Source organism: Leuciscus leuciscus (assembly GCF_965113295.1).
Source record: "Leuciscus leuciscus genome assembly, chromosome: 5".
Taxonomy (NCBI): Eukaryota; Metazoa; Chordata; class Actinopteri; order Cypriniformes; family Leuciscidae; genus Leuciscus; species Leuciscus leuciscus.
Genome location: NC_138729.1, coordinates 29,134,518 through 29,154,637, shown reverse-complemented (window position 1 = coordinate 29,154,637; position 20,120 = coordinate 29,134,518). Strand labels below are relative to the sequence as shown.

General features: G+C 38.8%; 2 protein-coding genes across 3 annotated transcripts; both read left to right on the top strand.

Annotated features, from left to right (window-relative positions):
• The first annotated feature begins 7,643 nt into the window (after positions 1 to 7,643).
• On the top strand, positions 7,644 to 11,991 carry alkbh6 (alkB homolog 6). The gene is made up of 6 exons (XM_082169845.1): positions 7,644 to 7,938; positions 8,035 to 8,103; positions 8,201 to 8,261; positions 10,960 to 11,111; positions 11,199 to 11,297; positions 11,385 to 11,991. Exons 1-6 carry the CDS (start codon positions 7,885 to 7,887, stop codon positions 11,652 to 11,654), a joined length of 705 nt encoding a protein of 234 aa, XP_082025971.1. The 5' UTR covers positions 7,644 to 7,884; the 3' UTR covers positions 11,655 to 11,991.
• A 153-nt stretch (positions 11,992 to 12,144) lies between these two features.
• On the top strand, positions 12,145 to 20,091 carry capns1a (calpain, small subunit 1 a). 2 transcript variants are annotated; one of them, XM_082169846.1, is made up of 11 exons: positions 12,145 to 12,306; positions 13,003 to 13,077; positions 14,392 to 14,428; positions 15,447 to 15,539; positions 15,625 to 15,682; positions 15,766 to 15,830; positions 16,952 to 17,020; positions 17,264 to 17,342; positions 18,017 to 18,133; positions 19,387 to 19,445; positions 19,575 to 20,091. In XM_082169846.1, the coding sequence occupies exons 2-11, from the start codon at positions 13,031 to 13,033 to the stop codon at positions 19,599 to 19,601; spliced, it is 651 nt and encodes a 216-aa protein (XP_082025972.1). In that variant the 5' UTR covers positions 12,145 to 12,306; positions 13,003 to 13,030; the 3' UTR covers positions 19,602 to 20,091. The 2 variants fall into 2 exon arrangements, with proteins under 2 accessions (XP_082025972.1, XP_082025973.1); XM_082169847.1 differs by having other exon boundaries at positions 12,220 to 12,306; positions 12,971 to 13,077.
• The last annotated feature ends 29 nt before the right edge of the window (positions 20,092 to 20,120 follow it).

Here is a 20,120-nt window from a genome sequence, read left to right as displayed (position 1 = left end):
AAAGCGGCGTAAGTTGAGGGAACAACAGGCCCAGTGGGACTCTCTGCATGGGAATTCCTCTTTGCCTTTAAACTAAGGGAAGTCTCTGTAGCGGGGCATACAGAGACAAGGTGTAAAAGTAACCGCCCTAAATGTTATAGGCAAGTGCCTGTCGCTAGCAATCATGAGTCACCCTTAAAGAATCTACCGAAGGGGTTAGTAGGAGTAAAGTGCACTGCGCAGATCAGTATTGGTGGTAAAGAGGTAGGCTGTCTCCTAGACACGGGCTCTCAGGTTACTACGGTTCCCCAGTCATTCTACGAGGCACATCTGTCTAATCACCCGCTGAAGTCGTTAGAAAATTTGTTAGAGGTGGAGGGAGCTAATGGGCAAGCCGTGCCATATTTGGGTTACATCGAGTTGGCCTTGAGGTTTCCGAAAGAGTTTGTAGGTGTTGAAGTCGAAGTCCCCACTTTAGCTTTAGTAGTTCCGGATCTAAAGAGTATGTCACAAGTTCTTGTCGGTACAAATTCCCTGGATGTACTTTATGGCCACTGCATTAGGGAGAATCAGAGTAACCCTTGTTCGAGCCTCCAAGGATACCAGGCAGTGCTTAAAGTCCTGGAGGCAAGATGGAAGCAAACTAGCAGTGAAGCATTGGGGCACGTGAAGCTGATAGGGAATTTACCTGAAGTCATACCTGCCGGGAACACGGTGGTCCTGAATGGTTCAGTTCAGCTTAGGGAACCTTGTATGGAGAAATGGGTGACTCTTGAGCAACCATCGGCCCCATTCCCAAGCGGTCTCTTAGTTGCAAGCTGTGTGCACACATTGCCTTCTAGACGACCTTCTCAGCTGTCCGTCTTACTTAAAAATGGTACTCAAACAGATATAACGATCCCCCCTAAAGCTGTACTTGCTGAGATCCATGCTATACAGAGGGTTATAGAGAAAACAGCCCAGAATTCAAGCGAAGTTGAATCATCAGCACCTACCCATGCTAACCTTACCTTTGATTTCGGAGACTCTCCTTTGTCTTCAGACTGGAGGGAGCGGATATCAAACCGGTTAAATTCTATGCCTGAGGTCTTCTCTTTACATGATCTTGATTATGGCTGTACAGGTCAAGTGAAACATCAAATCAGATTAACTGACGAGACACCCTTTAAGCATAGGGCACGCCCGATCCACCCCCAAGACATTGATGCTGTTCGAAAGCATCTTCAGGAACTAATGACTGCTGGAGTGATTCGTGAGTCTGAGTCCCCCTTTTCTTCACCCATAGTGGTAGTCCGAAAGAAAGATGGCTCGGTGCGGCTCTGTATAGACTTTCGGAAGTTGAATTCCCAGACGATCAAAGACGCATATGCTCTGCCCAATCTAGAAGAGGTTTTTTCTGTACTTACCGGCTCAAAGTGGTTTTCGGTGCTTGATTTAAAGTCTGGGTTCTATCAGATTGAGATGGATGAGGCCGATAAGTGTAAGACTGCTTTCGTATGCCCTCTTGGATTCTGGGAATTCAATAGAATGCCCCAGGGAATCACAAATGCGCCAAGTACATTCCAAAGGTTAATGGAGCGGTGTATGGGTGACCTCCACAGGAAACAAGTATTAGTCTTCATTGATGATTTGATAGTCTTTTCAAAGACCTTGGAAGAGCATGAGTCGCGGTTAGTACAAGTCCTCGATCGACTTAAAGAGTACGGATTGAAGTTGGCGCCTGAAAAATGCCGTTTCTTCCAGACATCAGTCAAATATTTGGGGCATGTCGTCTCGAGGGACGGGGTAAAGACTGACCCGGCTAAGATTGAAGCTCTAAAAACTTGGCCAAGGCCCACAAATTTGAAAGAGCTAAGAGCTTTCTTAGGTTTTGCGGGGTACTATAGAAGGTTCGTGTGTGACTACTCGAAGATAGCTAAACCTCTTACAGGACTCACTGAAGGGTACCCTCCACTTCGTAGGGGCCGCAGCGGGAAACGAGAGAGGGGAGAGTACTTCAATACCAAAGAGCAGTTTGGTGATCGGTGGACTATTTCATGTCAGAATGCTTTTGACGTCATCATTTCTAAGTTGACCTCTGCTCCTGTTCTGGGCTTTGCTGACCCCAAGCTCCCATATACACTTCACACCGATGCCAGTACTACGGGGCTTGGTGCGGCATTGTACCAGGAGCAGGATGGGCAGATGCGGGTAATAGCGTTCGCCAGCAGGGGACTGACAAAGAGTGAGGCAAAATATCCTGCACATAAGCTTGAATTCTTGGCGTTAAAGTGGGCTGTTACGGCCAAGTTCAGCGATTATTTGTATGGCACAGACTTCACTGTTGTAACAGACAGTAATCCTCTGACATATGTTTTGACTTCTGCGAAGCTTGATGCTACCAGCTACCGCTGGTTGTCTAGCTTGTCGACCTACACCTTTAAGCTCCAATATAGGGCTGGGAGTCAGAATCAGGACGCAGATGGTCTTTCCCGGCGTCCGCATGGTGAGCCCTTGGATGATCTGATCTCTCAGAAGGAAAGAGAAAGGATCAAGCAGTTTACACTTCACCACCTTGCGGAGCCTGGAAACGGGTCTGATTTTCTCATGGCAGATGTAGTGAAAGCCATTTGTGAGAGACATGAGGTGATTGGTTTGCCCGAAGGGCCTGGTTTGGCACACTTTTCAATTACATTAGTCGAGTCCCTCACTCATTGTGTTGATGCCTTGCCGAATGAGTTGCAGCACGAAGCTGAGCATGGTCTGCCTGATCTCCCTAATCTCTCAGAGACCGCATTAGCAGAATGGCAAGGGAAAGATCCAGAGCTTGAGATAATAATTGAGTGGATGAGGAGTGGGACTAGGCCAGGTACTCTGAGGGGCCAGCCACCTGAAATAGTATTGTGGTTGAGGGAGTGGAGTCGACTTGAGCTGAAGAATGGGCTGTTGTATAGGAGGAGGCAGGAGCATGGGGTCTCTCGCTATCAGCTTGTATTACCAGCAGGGCTAAGGGAAATGGTATTGCGCAGTCTACACGATGACATGGGGCACTTGGGTATTGAGAGAACCCTGGACTTGGTGAGGTCCAGGTTCTTCTGGCCCAGGATGTCTCAGGCAGTGGAGGAGAAGATCAAGACATGTGAGCGTTGCGTGCGGAGAAAGAGGGCTCCAGACAGAGCAGCTCCACTGGTCAACATTCAGACCAGTAGACCTTTGGAGTTGGTCTGTATGGACTTTTTGTCGTTAGAGCCAGACCACAGCAATACCAAAAACATATTGGTCATAACAGACCATTTCACGAAATACGCCGTGGCGATACCGACCCAGAACCAAACAGCTCGTACGGTCGCGAAATGTCTGTGGGAAAATTTCTTGGTTCACTATGGCTTTCCTGAGAAGCTACATAGTGACCAAGGGCCCGATTTTGAATCCCACACCATCAAGGAGTTGTGTCATATTGCGGGTATTCATAAGATTCGTACCACGCCATACCACCCCAGAGGTAACCCGGTAGAACGTTTCAACCGGACACTTCTCCAAATGCTGGGAACATTAGATAATGAGAAAAAGTCCAGGTGGAAAGAGTTTGTGAAGCCCTTAGTGCACGCATACAATTGTACGCGCAACGATACAACCGGGTATGCTCCTTATGAGCTCATGTTTGGGCGGCTGCCTCGCTTGCCAGTTGATTTAGCTTTCGGGTTGCCAACAGAAGCTCCGGCCAAGTCTCATTCCCAATACGTGAAGGATTTGAAAGATCGGTTGCGAGAGAGCTACGAGATAGCTAAGAAGAACTCTGTTAAATTAGCAGAGCGTAACAAAGGAAGGTTTGATAAACGCGTGGTTGTTTCTACCTTGGAGGAGGGTGACAGAGTCCTTGTGCGCAATGTTAGATTGCGAGGGAAGCATAAGCTCGCTGACAGGTGGGAGCAAGGTGTCCAAGTAGTAGTCAAGAGAGCGGGAGACTTACCAGTGTACACTGTCCGACCAGTTGGGCAGAGTGGTCCTTTCAGGACGTTACATCGAGACTTGTTGTTGCCCTGTGGGTTTTTGCAGTCGGATCGAGATGAGCAGCAGTCTAAACAAAGAGTTCGCAGGCCCAGAACTAGAGCCTGTGCTAATAAGGATGATTCACAAGAGTCAGAGTGTGAGTACGAGTCTGAGACCGATCAGTTCTTTAGTCCTGTACTTGGGGACATGTTGGACTTTGAAACTCGGGTTCTGGTGAGCCCTGAGCAATTACCCTGCTCAAACCCTCAGAAAGTCCCAATTGACTTACCTGCTGTTGAACCTGCAAGAGAGAGTATACCTACCTGTGAGTTATTAGAGGAGAATTCAGAGGAACCTGTAAGGGAAAGCTTACCTGAGTCTGGAGAAGTAGAAACGCCTTATGTTGAGCTGGAATCTGGTCATAGTGATCCAGGGGTTTCGGTAAGGGAAGAGCCAGGATTGGATCTCTGTCCTAAGTCTGTAGGTGAATTTCCTTCTCAGGAGGTTGAAACAGACGTTGATAGTGAGGTTGAGAACATAACTATGAATGCTGGAGTTGATGAAAGTGAACGAGAGAATGACCCGGAGTCCGAGGAAGGAGTTATTCCCAGGCGTTCGCAAAGAGAGCGAAGACCTGCAAAAAGGTTTGAGTATCCCCAGTTAGGGAATCCACTTACCGTAGTGATTCAATCTCTGTTGCAAGGTCTAAGTATGGCATTCAGTACTTCTTTGGAGGAGGTGAATGCTTCTACTATTGACGATGTGCCTGTAGTTGTGGCTCAACCCAAAAAATATGCAGATGCAGCGAGGACGTGCATGTATTCAGGAGGGGAGGGTGTAACCCAGGTCACTAAAGAGATTCTGTTGATGTAAGGAGAGAGAAAAAAAAAAAGACTAACACTTGTGAATATATATAAAACAGTTATTTTATTAATGTCTGTGGGGAAAGAAAAAAAATAGAAAGTTTAAGATTCTAAGAGAAAATAAGAAAATGCATAAACTAAAATCATAAAACTCATTTAGAAAATGTATCCAATTTAGCAAGACAAAGATTGGTTCAATTCAACGAGTGGGAGTTAGCCCCGCCTTAATAGGTGGACTCAGGGCAAGGGTGATGCAACACTTTTTGCGAGACACTGAAGCGGCTAGTTCAAGTTACAGAAGCTGCTGGTGCGATCCTAAAGAAAGAAACGAGAATTAGAACAAACAAACCAAGATTTAAATCAGAGAAACAATAGAGAAACTTTTAGATTAAAGTGCGGATTGAGATTCATCAGTCAAACGTTACGAGTGAACGTGATATTGACTGCTACGAAGAGAATACATTTTCCAAAGTTGGAAGTTTTGCCCTTCATAGCCGATGAATTGAGTTCTCTTGGTTGGGTCTTTTTCTTTCTTTCCTTTTCCCCTTTTTTCTTGTTTTTTTTCTTCTTTTCTACTTTTTGTCTTTTCTGAGTCGGATGCTGCACATTTCCTGGACACCGGACGATTTTGGAGAATTGTATGTGAATTGTCCCTGCTTGCTTCACATCGGAAAAAAACCACGTTGCGAGCGGGAACTGGCGAGCCATTTGCCCATATAAGGAAGGACCGAGTTTATGAATCAAGAAACGAACGGAGTGGTATGATTGTGCACACATCTGAATTGAACTGTGTTGATCCGAGATACATTGCGGAAGAAGGATCTCGTGAGAGCGGCATTCGAACTGGAACTGAGAATTAGTGTGTATATAAATTATATACATATAAAAAGAGGAATCTGAATTGTATTGAATTTGAGACTGCTAATTAAGCAGTACATTTTGACCTGTATTTTATTTTCTCTACTGTTATTTTTTTTTCAAATTCCATTGTATTTCATTTCAATTCATTTTGATTTTATATTTTATTTTTATTTATTTTTCTTGGAGAACGAGAGTAAAAAGGGTATTCTTATAGGGTTATCATTTGGAAGGATTGCATTTGAATTTAAAACGTTTACTTAACCTTAAATAAGCCAATTAGAAACAAATTGAATAAATAGGTAAACAAATAAATTATATACATACATTAATAGAATAAGGGTCAATTAAATTTATTAGCTTGAAACTAAATAGGTAATAAAAAAAAAAGAGAGAAACAATAATAATTATAAACTAAATAGGAAATATAAATTAGGGTTATATTAAGGTTACATTTATTTGTTCCACGGCAAATCTTTGCTGTTCTCCTGGTCATTATATATATTTTTTTTTCTTTCTTTCCCTCCTGTGTGATGTGATGTTTTAAATTTCACTGCTTTATCATTTAATTCCTTAATACATCATTCCAAATTTTCTAACGCAACGAGTGCTTGTCATAAATTCTTTCTCCCCTTGCTGTTAACGCAGTCTCTTGAGCGATTCTGGTCTTCTGGTCACTGGTCCAAATTTTGAAGCGGTGCACTTAACGCTCATTTGCATATTTCGCTATTTGTAAGTGAGGGTTGCATTGTCGCCGCGACGCAGGTTACATAATGCTCTGTCACCTTAATTGACATTCAAGGACATCAGAATTGCATGAAAACACACCGTTATGGAAAAATGTGAGCAATACAATCGAGCCTTCCCCGTTTCAAATGGCAGAACAGTGTCTCGTCTGATCATAGGAGAAGGATATAATCTGTGAGATTACTGTGCTTTGCTGCTTTCTCCTATAGATGTGTCTGTTTTTCAAAGATAGTTGTATAGGGGAGGATCTCATCATTAAATCATGTTGTCAAGGCGACAACTTTGTGTGGAGCGTGGCTTTGAGGAGAGTGTGTCAGAAGAACACAGGCTTATTCCTGTCACGAATTCATCACTATTTCTGCGTAACCCTGGCAACCCAAACTCCCCAAAAAACCGCAATACTACAACCAGGTAAATACACGTTACAACACTCAAATCATAATGGTTCATAACATCAGAACAGTCGTGTACTGTAAGCATTTCTATAATGCACTCACTGTGGACATGGGTTAAAGACAAGGAGTCCATGATTTTTATTATGCTTCAGATTTGTATGATGTGTTTCACAGTTGTTGGTCTCGCTCAGTTTATGCAGCACACACTGCAGTGGCCGGTTTACCCATTTACATGCTGGTCTGTTCCTCTCTCTGCTTGCAGTGGTCAAGAGTGATGAAGGCTTATGCAGTCCGCGCTGTGCTCCTGGGGTTGATATTGTTAGCATTATCACACCTGATCAATAACTATTAATGAAGGAAACCATGGCTGATTCAAGATGTGGCTCTTGCTCTGCCGTTGCCATGGAAACCGGAGCTGCAGCGCTGCAGGCTCAAATTGGGAGTTGGGAGAAAAAGAGAGGAAAAAAGCGATAGAGAAGGAGGGGGGTATTTCAGCTGGAATGGGGGAGAAAGGTTGTCCCTATAGTTACAAACACAAATGCAAGTGTTTCATGATCCTTTTATCACTTTACTTACAAGCAAAACATCTCTGGCTATCTAATTTTATTAATGAATTTATTTGTTTTTGTAAATAAATATATATGTATATATTGTCTTTAGTGTCTTGGGGGCGTTCGTGTACTTCTTTCACTAAAACATCATGGTCTTCTATTGAGAAGATTTATGCTTTATGCGTACATTCTTGGCGATTCATCTCAGTGGTCACAGCGCCCTCTTCTGAATGCGCACTACCGCTCCGAACCTCCAGGGGGCGACGGTGACGTCAAGTGTTTTAGTCACGAGAGTACGCGAGGAAACTTCATACCAAACACATCCTGCTCATTCAGCAACAGTTCAGTGATTTAAAACTTAGATGCCACTGTAAACATTAATGAAGTTATTTTTTTTTATGTTTGTCATCTTATGTTTAGACGTAGTTGCTTTTGAAGAACGTTTGTTTAGATACTCGTGGAATGACAGTCATTTGCTTGCATTGCCAATAAATCTGCGATGGTTAAATATTCACAAGAACGATGGCAAATCCATGTAACATTGCTACTGACCTGGAAAAATTCATTGTGAAAGAGGTAAGCGTTGAGATTTGTCATGAATGTAACGTTAATGTTTGAATGAACTCATATTATTGTTTTTTACTTAATATTTTACTCAATGTTAATACTTAGGCTCCTCCAACTATTTATTACATTCCAAATTTTATAACGGAGACTGAGGAGGAGTATCTGTTGCAGCAGGTAGGACTTTTGAATCGTTTGGACTGCCTGCAATCCTATTTCTACACCTACATAACATGTCATTAGTAGTTTACACTCCGGCCTGTGTCTCTTTAAGGTATACAGAGCTCCCAAGCCCAAGTGGACACAGTTGTCAGGGAGGAGGCTACAGAACTGGGGTCAGTACAGGCTGTTTGACACATGCTACATACACACTTTTTAGTGGAACAGTTTATTATTGAACCTGTAGATTAATTTGTTTTTTTTAAGTGCTTATGTGTTTAAAGATTTGTATCATATTTGATACATCAGGTGTTTTTTTTACCCGTATATAGTGATATCGAGATAATATGGAGTCAATTTTCTTCAGAGGCCCAAACTATGCAATTTGGCGCAGATGTTATTTATATGTCCAAAAACTAAGATAAAATTCTGATCGATTGTGATGTAAATCAATGAGATTTTTACAGCAGAATAACAGACTACTACATAAAATGCATATTCATATCAGTTGTCACTTATTATACAGTATATCTCCCAGTAATATATATTTTAGTAAGATGATATTTAAATGATTATTTTTATTATCAAAGCTCTGTAGTTAAAATTGTGGGGGACAAACCTATAAGGGAATACAATACGATGATGATTGAGATGTACAAACAAACATTCCTCAAAAACCTGTAGTATCATATTTGATATATTTTAACATTTTTCTAAAACATTATGTATGGATACTCAAGTAAAAAGTTGCTTCAGTCCAGTAAATTTTCACTTTGAAATATTACTAACAATGTAAAAGTTATCTTACGTTTACTCATCATTACAGATTTCACAGCAAAAAGACATGTACCATGACCAGAAGGTGGCCATTCTAAGAATTATACTAAAAGGCTTTCTACTTTCTAAAAAAGTAGTATGAACTATCAATCAGAGGGCAAAAGACGTAGTATATTATGCGCAACAGGATTTTCAGCAAAGCTTCGATGGTGTTAATAATTTAGAGACCTTAAAAATGAATGTATCAAAATATGATACAATAGTAGAGGTTTAAAGAGTACCTGAAAACCATACTTGAGTAAATATACAGATACATTACAGAAAAAATTACAATACGACTTGAGAAAAGTCTTAGGCCTAGTTTCACAGACAGGGTTTAGTCAGTAATTTACTTGTACTGAATGTAGGCTCAAAGATGCACTAGTCCTCATCAACTATGAGACATTGCATCCGCAGAGCCATTCGTATTGCGGATGACCCCTCTCACCCTTTCATGGATTGTTCACCCTTCTGCCATCTGCCAGAATATAGGTATAGCAGCATCCGTGCCACCACCAGCAGACTTCGGAACAGTTTTTTCCCTGAGACAGTCAGATTACTCAGAACACCCGGCTGCCTCCCTGTACTAGGGCTGCACAATATATTTAAATTATTGAAATATCGCAAATGTATAAATTGTAATATGCATATTGCAATGGCTTGCAATAACAGGGGTCATGAAGAAAAGACAAAGAGAAAATCACTCACTGCTCTTGGCTGAATAACTTTTGTAGCTTTAATAAGAATCAGTTTATATTTAATTAATACAGTGAAAACTAAGCAGTGTTTTATTTTTACATTTGATTATTCAATTTCTGTTGTTAAATAACCCTAATGTAGGATAACCTGGAACCCTAAACCCCGTGGTTTACACTGATGTTAAAATAACACTTCTTATGCTACAGTAAAACACTGCTGTTCACTTTCAGAAGCTGTAGGGATGTTTTCTTGTCACAAAAAGAATGTGAAACACGTATGTAGGTTAAATAATTTTTTATATATTTTAAAGATAATTAAGTTTATTTTACACACTTTAAACATCATCGCATATTGAATATCGCATTATTTAATGAGTTATCGCATACCAAATTTTTCTTCAATATCGTGCAGCCCTACCCAATACTCATCTGGGTTAGTTGAACACCTAACCCAATAAGACTCATAACACCATACCCAGTAAGGTTCATACCTAGTACGGTTCATACCTGGGTTAGTCGAACACCTAACCATTAAACATTCATATCATTATACACACACTAACCCAGTAAGACTCAGTACTACTGCAAACTGCACTTGCATAAAGTAGCTGCATCAGTCACTTTACTAGGATTGCTGCTATACTTGTGCTGCTATGCCATAAAATAATCATATTCCATGTTTACAATTTATAGTCATGTTCTGTATTACTATTTATTTATTTTATATATATATATATGTGTGTATATATATATATATATATACTGTATATAATTATATTTATATTGTTGGGGGAGGAGCAATAGACAGACAGTGGGAGTCGTGTCAGGCCTCAGAGAGGCATTTATTAAAGTAAATAAACATAAAAATGTCCAAAAATGGGGGAAATAAAGTGTTAAAACAAAAGGGGATCTGGTGTCCTTGTCGTTACAGGTAATTGTGAAGGACGGGTAGTGAAGAGATGGGATGGTTCCAGGTATATATATACACTTATGTAGTCTTGTGAAATGTTCCTTGTTGCACCATGGTCCTGAAGAAATGCCATCTCGTTCCAATGTATACCTGTTATATAGAGGAATGACAATAAATATGCACTTGACTTGACAGTGAAAAACAAGAAACTGATGATTTGTGGGTAGAGCAATCACGTTTATTTTCTAAAATCTAAATAAAACTGAACACCTCAATATTGCAATAAATCAAGGTTGACACAACTGTACAATAGACTTCATAGGGTTAATCACTATAGTCAGATATACTTTATCTTATTTCTGTTTGATGACATAAAAAAAAAGGATATATTTATAAAAAATTATGTATTTTGCTTTCATCATTGAAAGATTTTTTTTCTTTCTTTTACAGGTGGATTGCCAAATCCCAAAGGAATGCTCACTGAAAAGCTCCCTGATTGGCTGCTAAAGTACACAGAGAAAATATCTGCTCTTGGAGCTTTTGCTGGAAAGGCAGCTAATCATGTGCTTGTAAATGAATACAAGCCTGGGGAGGGAATTATGGTAAGGAGACTGAGTGGATTTCTTTTTAATTTCCTGTAGTTATCATTTTTAACCCACCCTTTTTCATTTCAACCTTCTCTCCCTCAGCCTCATGTGGATGGACCACTGTATCATCCCACAGTAACAACTATCAGTCTAGGTTCTCATACGGTTCTAGATTTCTACAAGCCTGTTTGTGAGACTCAGGTAGCAGCAGACAGACTCACACAAACAATCTAATCTAACTATCAAACAGCAGTCTCTTAATGGTATCCTATCCTTCTCTCCCTGCAGTCTGAAGTTCCTCAAACAGAAAAAAGCCGCTACATACTATCGCTGTTGGTACAACGAAAAAGTCTGCTGATTCTCCAGGATGATATGTACAAGTGTTACTTGCACGGTATTCAAGGAGTTTCTGAGGATATTTTGTCAGAGCATGTGGCAAATCTCTCATCAACGGGTGCTCACGTGGGCAACACCCTGCCCCGAAGCACCAGAGTCTCCCTTACCATCCGCCACGTTCCCAAAGTTGTCCGGGCCAGTCTGTTGCTTGGCAAGAAGTGACGCATTCAAAGACTTGACTGAACTTTGAACTAGACAAACAGGTTATTCATTTTTACACCCTTAAAGCAAAGTGTGTAAATGCAATACACAAAAGTGGCTACAACTTACAATATATTATTGTCCATGCAAAGCATTAGTAGTGTCTTTTAGGATATCTTACTGTAGATATCTTAATGGGTGCCATTTATGCAGCAGCCTTTGAAATATTTGTCCTATGAAGCCTGAAAGGTCTACAGGGTTGTCTAATCTTGTACAAACACATCTACATTGACCATTTTCAGCGAAAAGATAAACAAATGGCTATTTTACAACTAAATAAATGAAGTGTATTGCTGTATTTTCTGACTGTTGTAGTGTTTTAACTCTGTATAATCCTACCGGTCTGACCTGCAAACTAGAACTAGTCGCTCAAGTGTCGCGCCTTCCCCTCCTTAAATTCTTGGAAATATGGGATGGTCTTTCTCTACGATTTTTGCGTTTCGCTCTTTTGGAATGTGGGTTGTGTTTTCACCATAGACTGGTTTTCACTCTGACATTTACGCTGTTTGCGTAACTTGTTTTAGAATCCGCGTATCCTGTCAGATGCGAATTGCGAACTGTTACTGCCGTGTGACAGGCGACAGTTTACATTTACCCCATTCTCTCTTTTCTGGTAAGTGTATTCTTTCTACGCGCTTAACAGCTAATTAGAAATATTCGTACACGTTTACTAGCAACAATGTTGCCCAGTAAATGTAAGTAATTTGCGGGTTTTACTTGATTAATGCGGATACATGCCAGGTAAGTTAACGTTAGCTTGTTTAGCGTGTTAGCATGTTTTACTCGCTTCCAAATTTGATTAAGCATCTAAAAACACTCATGCTTGAGTATTATTTTATTGCCAAGCCTTATTTTTTAAAGAGGACTAACAAATACTGTTACCAGGAGAAGTTTTTCTGCTGACGAAAAAAACACAAGTCAGAAAACAAACCTTAAACCGATAGCGATTTGCCAAGATGAAAACGCCTCCTGGATTGCATCTAAACTCTATTTAAACGTCGTTTTATACATACTTCGCTTGGTACATGTGACTTGCGGTTTAATAAGTGTGGGTGGTGGATGGATGGGGGACATACTTGTAGTAGGTGTGTCCGCAGTTGTTTTAACTTTGTCTGATTGACATTCACAGACCCCCTGTGAGCTCATATTTCTGTGAAACCTTTCAACAAACGTGCTTTTTAATGTAATTTGTGTTGCTATGGATAATGTGTGTATACCAATGTATTTAAGTTTGGTGTGGTTCTGTTATTGACTCTAATGTATGTATAACATTTCAGAGGCGTTATTCTTGCTCTCTTCTTCCTCTCAGGAAGTGAGTGAACCATTTGTGCCACAAGATGTTCCTAGCCAAGAAATTCCTTGGAGGCATTATTGATGTGGTCAGGTAAGGCAATATTTCACCACAGACCTGCTCTCTTTCATCCGTATGTAAGCCAGCGTCTGAGGCTGGAATCTCACTTTATTATTATTATGCTTAAAACAACAAAGACAGGAGAAAAAAGAAAAAAATCCTACAAATAAAAACACAACTATGGTATTATACATGATCTTAAAAAGAGACCAAGCTAATATTTATAGCTTTCCTATTAGTGCTTTGAAACACATGTACCTGTAGAAAGGAAATTGGTATTTTGTTGGAAAGTTTATATTTATGCATGTAAAATTGAACTCATGCAATTATAAAATTAAATACCCCTGATTTGTAACACTGTTATCATACTTTAACACAGTGTTTCTCAACTCCAGTCCTCGAGACCCACCTCCCAGAATGTTTTAGGGTGCTTTTTATACTAGCACTTCTGGTGCACACCAGAGTTCGGTTCCTATGACACCTAAAACATTCTGGTAGGTGGGTGAAGATGAGAAACACTGCTTTAAATAACCAAACAAAACAAAAACAAAATCTGGACGAGTTTGATGAACAATAAACAGACACATTCCTCTACAGCCCTTTCACAGAGCTACAATGCCAGATAAGATGGGCCACAGATACCAATTGCAATGACAAGAGCAGCTCACATGGATCTGCATGTAAAATAAAAATTTTTTTAAAAAGGAGCTGAAAATTCCTTTTGAGGGCGGATTGAAAAACTTGACAACTTGGGTGGTTGTACTTGTGTGTACAAGAACAATCTCAAACCGTGAACAGAGTTTAAAAAAAAAAATCAATCACGCTATACCATATCACAATATCAAATTTATTTTGATATATCGTGCAGCTCTGCTCTAAACCACACACGGGTTGATGATGTCACATCTACTGTTTTTTCATCCTCTTCTGTCTATAACACTTAAGAATGGAAGAGAGGCTAAATTACTGTTTCTGTAATACTTCTTAAAATATGTTATTGTTTAACTTTTATCTAATGACTATAAATCAAATGATTTAAATTGACTGCCATTTTAATTCATTTAAGTGCCTTGTGGGATTGTAGTTCATTCCTTTATAAACTATAGTAAGGACAGTCTTGTAACTTTGCGGTAATATATGTTCAATAAACAGACTGTTCTGCATCCACTGTCTTATTTTTATTTATTTTTTAGAATTTGGATCAGTAGTACTGCTGTCGTGGTAGTAATATTTGTTTATTAATAAGATGGAAATACTGTACCAAAGTGTACTTATACAACTGTGACTTCTTGTGAATGTGTAGTTGATTAGAAATCATAATTATGCCTTCTCATCCTGTTTCCACAGCAACATCGACCCCGGCCAGTTTGTGCCTTCTGATCCTGTGAGTAACAGGAGCTCTCAGTGTGAGAGTGTCTCTGATGGTTGTTGTCAGTCATCTCTGATCTGTTTAAAAAAAAGAGCCAATAGAAAGAATCCTGCAGTGTTGTGTAGTGTAGTGCCCTTATTTTTGATGTGTACACTCAATAATAATAAAATATCTGTATTATTTCTACAGAACTCTTTGAAAAGTGAATTATGAATGGAAAGCAATAATATATTTGGGGCTCAATTGTGGCACTCAATCATTTGGGTAATTAATAAATCAATTAACTAAGTAATTGATGAATTATTTGGAGAGAAAAAAATCGATCAAAAAAAATTGGTTAATAGAAATGCAGATAAATCATTTAAAGTACATAAAAATACATATTATATTAATATTAGATATATTCAGTTTGGCAATTACGGACAATAATGATAAAAAAATTTAATGTTTTGACAAGGAACAGATTATAGGGCAATAGACAAACTGAGAAAATGCATTTGTCAATCACTTTGTAATCACATATTAATAATAGCTATTGTTTGTTTGAATTATTTATTAGTAATAATAATATTTTAGTTAATTTATATAGTTATAAGTATATTAGTAATTGCTACATTTATGCATTCATAATTTGATTTAATGGTGCTTTAATTCTCTGTTGATCTTCTTAATTTATTCATTTATCTATTTCCCAAAAGATTATGGTGTCACCTATTTACGTTGCTTCTTGAAAAACTGGGCTAGAAAAACCTTTTAGACTTTTGAAGAGCTATATCCAAAATGATTTATTCTTTGTCAAATGCTTTTTTATATTTTGGTAAATAAATCCAACTGCTAAAAATGTATCAAAGTATTATCTGTATCATAAAAAACACTGCACAGTGTGTATCTGGTAGCTTAGTTAAAACATGAATGATGGAGAGTTCTATATTAGGACCATTCTAGAGTAATATATTAGTAATTTTTAAATATTTGAGTATTTTAAGGCATATTTGCATTTGGAGATGCTGATAGTATTGAGATCCTTCCCCAGCCCCCACCCCGCAGACCGCTGGCTTATGCTGAGGTCAACGAGTCAGAGGAAGAGAAGCAGTTCCGTAAAGTGTTCCAGCAGCTCGCTGGCGAAGTTAGTATTACACGAACAAATATTCATATATACACCGAAACGTACAATAAACACGGGCTGTTGTAAACATTTCCTTTTGTTTCAGGACATGGAAGTAAGCCCCAATGAACTGATGAGCATCCTCAACAGAATCATCTCCAAACGTGAGTGGTACGTGTGGGTATGTGTGTGTCTGATGTTTGCTGCTGTGTAATGCTGATTCCCTCTGCCCTGTATGTTATTGCAGATGGTGATCTGAAGACAGATGGCTTTACCATCGAGTCATGTAGAAGTATGGTGGCTGTCATGGATGTATCCTTCCTTGTTTGATCTGAACAATCACCTTTACACAAACCACCTTTTTTTTCGCTGATTTTAGCGGAAAATCTATTACAACAATTCTGGCCGATACTGACAGGACGATAATTATTTTATTGGCTGTAAATGGATATACAATTTTGTTTTGACTAAAAATAAAACAAAATCAATTATTTTAGATGGTACAAGAGAATTTAGGCATCACAACATTATAATGTACAGTGTGAAAGATAGATATTCATTTTGATTGAATGGTTGTTAGATGATATCAAAGGTAATATAAATGTGAAGATTAGCAACAAGCAAATATATATCTAATATCAATCAATACAATAAATGTTTTGCCTTTATTGCGATATACTACTTAGTATACAGTAGACAGGAAGCAAAGTTAAAGGGAAGTACCCGCTTTTTGGCGTGTTCGCACCGCAGGAACTAGGAATGATTTTAGTTCTAGGAACTCCTTTTGGGGAGCTAAATTAGCTCCTACTTTCAGAGTAGGGTCTAACCCAGCACAATAGGAATTACCAGTGACGTAAGCATACGCTAATCGGCAGTAACACACCAAACACCAGCACCCGCCATTTAAAAAAAAGTTGTGTACTCACACAGATTATAACCTAAATTTTCACCCCACAAACTAACTCTACAAACATGGAAAACTGTGATAGATGGACCTCTTAACTTTTACGCTAAGGAGAAAATCCAACACAACTTCCGACCAAGCAGAACAAGATTATGTACTTCTGCTCAGCTAGCGACACTGGACATCAACCACATGGCAAACACTAATACTTTTTTATATACTGTCTACTTCCTTTGTATAACAGTATCTAATAACGTATTAGACATGACTGTTAAACAGATCATAAACTAATCTAGAGTAGAAGCGCTGTGTGCTCAGGCTCTGGCGTTCTCAGCACTGTCAAAATAAAAGTCAGCTGCGCCGCCAAAAAAGTCGAACTCGGGTTGCCTGAAGTACAATCATACTACATGTTTGTGTGCTGCCCACGAGACTTTCGGCTCCGACAACCAATACCATTATTATTATTTTTAAATCTTTGAGTCTGATGTTCAGATTTTTGATGGTGTTTGATCTTGACATTGTGCTCCAGAGTGACAGCACAGGTAAACTGGGCTTCCATGAGTTTAAACACCTCTGGAACAACATCAAGAAATGGCAGGTGAGTAGAGAATGTAACAACGGCAGCTTGAAGATTTGGCTTTGTGATTTTAAACTAGAGATTTGATTTAACCACGCTGTGTATTTGTATGTTGTTTGATCTATTCATATTGCTGATTGAATTTACATGTTTTCTTATGAATGTAAAGAAAAAGGAACTCTGCATTAAGAGTAAAATATTAAGACAGTTAACTAAAAACAAGAGAACGAAGTTAACATAACTTAGCTACTGTCTGTTTTATAGGCAGTTTATAAGGCTTATGACAGGGATCGCTCCGGAACTATTGGAGCAGATGAGCTTCCAGGTGCCTTCAAAGCTGCAGGTAAACACCCATTGTGGATTTACATCATCCTCACCTGTAATAATAACATTAACAAAAACCCAATTAATGAATTCTTTAGGGGTTCCGGATGTACGTTGTATTGATTATAAGACTGATTGGAATTGGTTGGTGAAAAATGATCTTGGCCAATATTAGTCCTATGCTAGTTTCAGTCCAGTGGGAACTGGTCCCTAAACAAGGATGGCACAATAGCTCTGTTTTCAGTGATGTTAAAGGGGTAATTCACCACTGACAAAATGGGTTTTTAATAAAAACTTTGCTGTCTATGCAGTAGAAAGAAACTGGTGCTACATGACTATAGAAAACAGAGAATAGGGCTGTGGTATTCCCTTTTGCCAAAAAGAAACTTCAACACCCATAATGCACTGGGTTCGATCTGACCATCCGTGAGCAGCAATACAAAATGTGGAAGTACAATCTGTAGTTTTAACAGTAGCCCTGGAGCTATCAGAAGTCTGCTTTTTCTTTCAAATAAACCAGGAGAGATTAGGTTGCTAGTAACATGGCGGAGTACACTTCATATACTACCGACATGAAACAATACAAAGCTGGTTAAAAATTGTCAAACTTGTCCTTTAATATATGCATTGTGCTGATCACATTTGAACTGTATGTTCATCCTCTGTATAATCTATCTCTTGTGCCTCCATCAGGTTTCCCATTGAATGAGCAACTCTTTCAGATGCTTATTCGCAGGTATAGCGATGAGAGTGGAAACATGGATTTTGACAATTACATCGGCTGCCTTGTGAGACTTGATGCCATGTGCCGTAAGTTAATAATGAAGGAAAAAATACTTTTAAAATAGTTTTAGCTGAGTGAAATGGTTTCTTTCTTAGTGTTTAATAGCTCTAGGAGTACACCGAGTAGAGTACAGGAAATGATGAGGAAACAGGAGTAACGTGGTCTGGAAATGTAAACACTGACTTAATCTTATTTTCCCTATTTTGAAAGATGGCTTGTTTAGTAGTCGTTAAAAAAAATGACTGCTACAAGGCAAGTTTATTGTTTATTCTTACTCTTATTTTGTGTCCTTTGGTCCATGTCTGCTTTGAAGCCATGTGCTAGTGTACTGCTTGAGTTGGATGATGACTCAGCTTGCACACATAGGCACTACAAATGTTTGTCCAATAAAATGCTTTCTATAATAAGAATTCCCCCAACCCCCAATACCACATGTCTCTGACTAGCAAAAGCAAATATCAAAACATGAGTGTGGTGTGTAACCTGAAGGCTACTGTAAAATATCAGCACAATAAAAGACATCCCACCTCTCCACGAAGTTCCGGAAGTCTCCCAGCATTTTGATAGTGGCTCCCTGACGCCCGCAAATTATTCACAATATCCCAGAGATCGAGCAAGCGAGAGAGAAGCCCTGTTTCAACCCAGTATTAAGATGCGTTTTTTGGTAATCCGATCACAAGTGGTCAGCCAAGACGCATTATCGGTGACACCTGGTACTAAGATGCGTTTCAAATTCTGATTTCATTGAAATCTCTTATTAACCCGTAACACGCGGCTTATGTGAATGTTATATTATTTATTTTTACGTATTCATATGCACTACCTTTCGGAAATGTGTTTTTTGCAAGGTGGGATGTCTGCAATAAAGAAAGAAAACATTGTTAATCAGTCCATTTCATGCAATCTATATGAGCAGCTGTTGAGGGAGTAAAGTTTTTTTTTTTTTACTCAGATTTACTCTGTTTGGTTACTTGTTGCTCCCCCTGTAGGCTATTGGAAAATTCAGCCATTTTGTTCATTCCTTCAGTATATAAAGATCATCTATAATATATGATGTCTCAGAGCAAACAAGTTCGAAATAAGATTTTTTTGCTGACTTAGTAAATAGTCGTTTTTGACTCTATATCTAAAAGTTAGATAGTTACAGTATTTGTGTATTTTTTTAAATTATATAACCCCTTTAAGCTATGTGTCAGTAATTTTATACAGAATAAATTAAATGATTCTTTATTTAATAAAGTGTTAAAGATACTTATCCGTGTTTTTTTGTTGACTTCAGGTGCCTTCAAGACTCTTGACAAAGACAATGATGGCACAATCAAGGTCAATATTCAGGAGGTAAGAAAATGTTGATATCTTTATAACTTAATGACAGAAAGTTACATTCTCTTAAAAACAGTATCAAATTTACTGGGTATAAAAGGTTCTGTAATATATAATTATAAATGAAATTCTGTCTGTTCACAGTGGCTGCAGCTGACAATGTACTCCTGAGTGATGTGAAGGTCTGCGATGACGTCAAATCAGTTATATGCAATGATGACTTTATGCTTTACACAGCTCCCTCTCTTGTTTTTCACACACTATAGCACTAATTCTAGTGAAATGCCAGCATGGAGCTTTTCAACCTCTGGGGGTTATGAGTGTCACTCAACTATGCCATTCTCTTTCTCTATACGTTTTTATTTTTATTTTACCATTTTTAGTCATTTAGTCCATTAGTAGCATTGTTCAACAGAAAACTAACCAAAGAAAGAAAATTATAAGAAATGTGTCAAAATGAACAAATATGCCTTTATGAAGGGTTTAGGTTCAGCCACAAATATGCAAAACTGTTTTACATATTGATGTTGTCAGTTGGAGCCAATTTTGCATGAAGCCAATGGGGGATGCAAGGGATAAAAATAGTGCCACGAATTTATCATGAAAATCTGGTGTCAAATACAATTTTATATTCAATAAAAAAAATACAGTGATAAACTTTTGTTTTCTTCATCAGGTTGTTTGATTAAT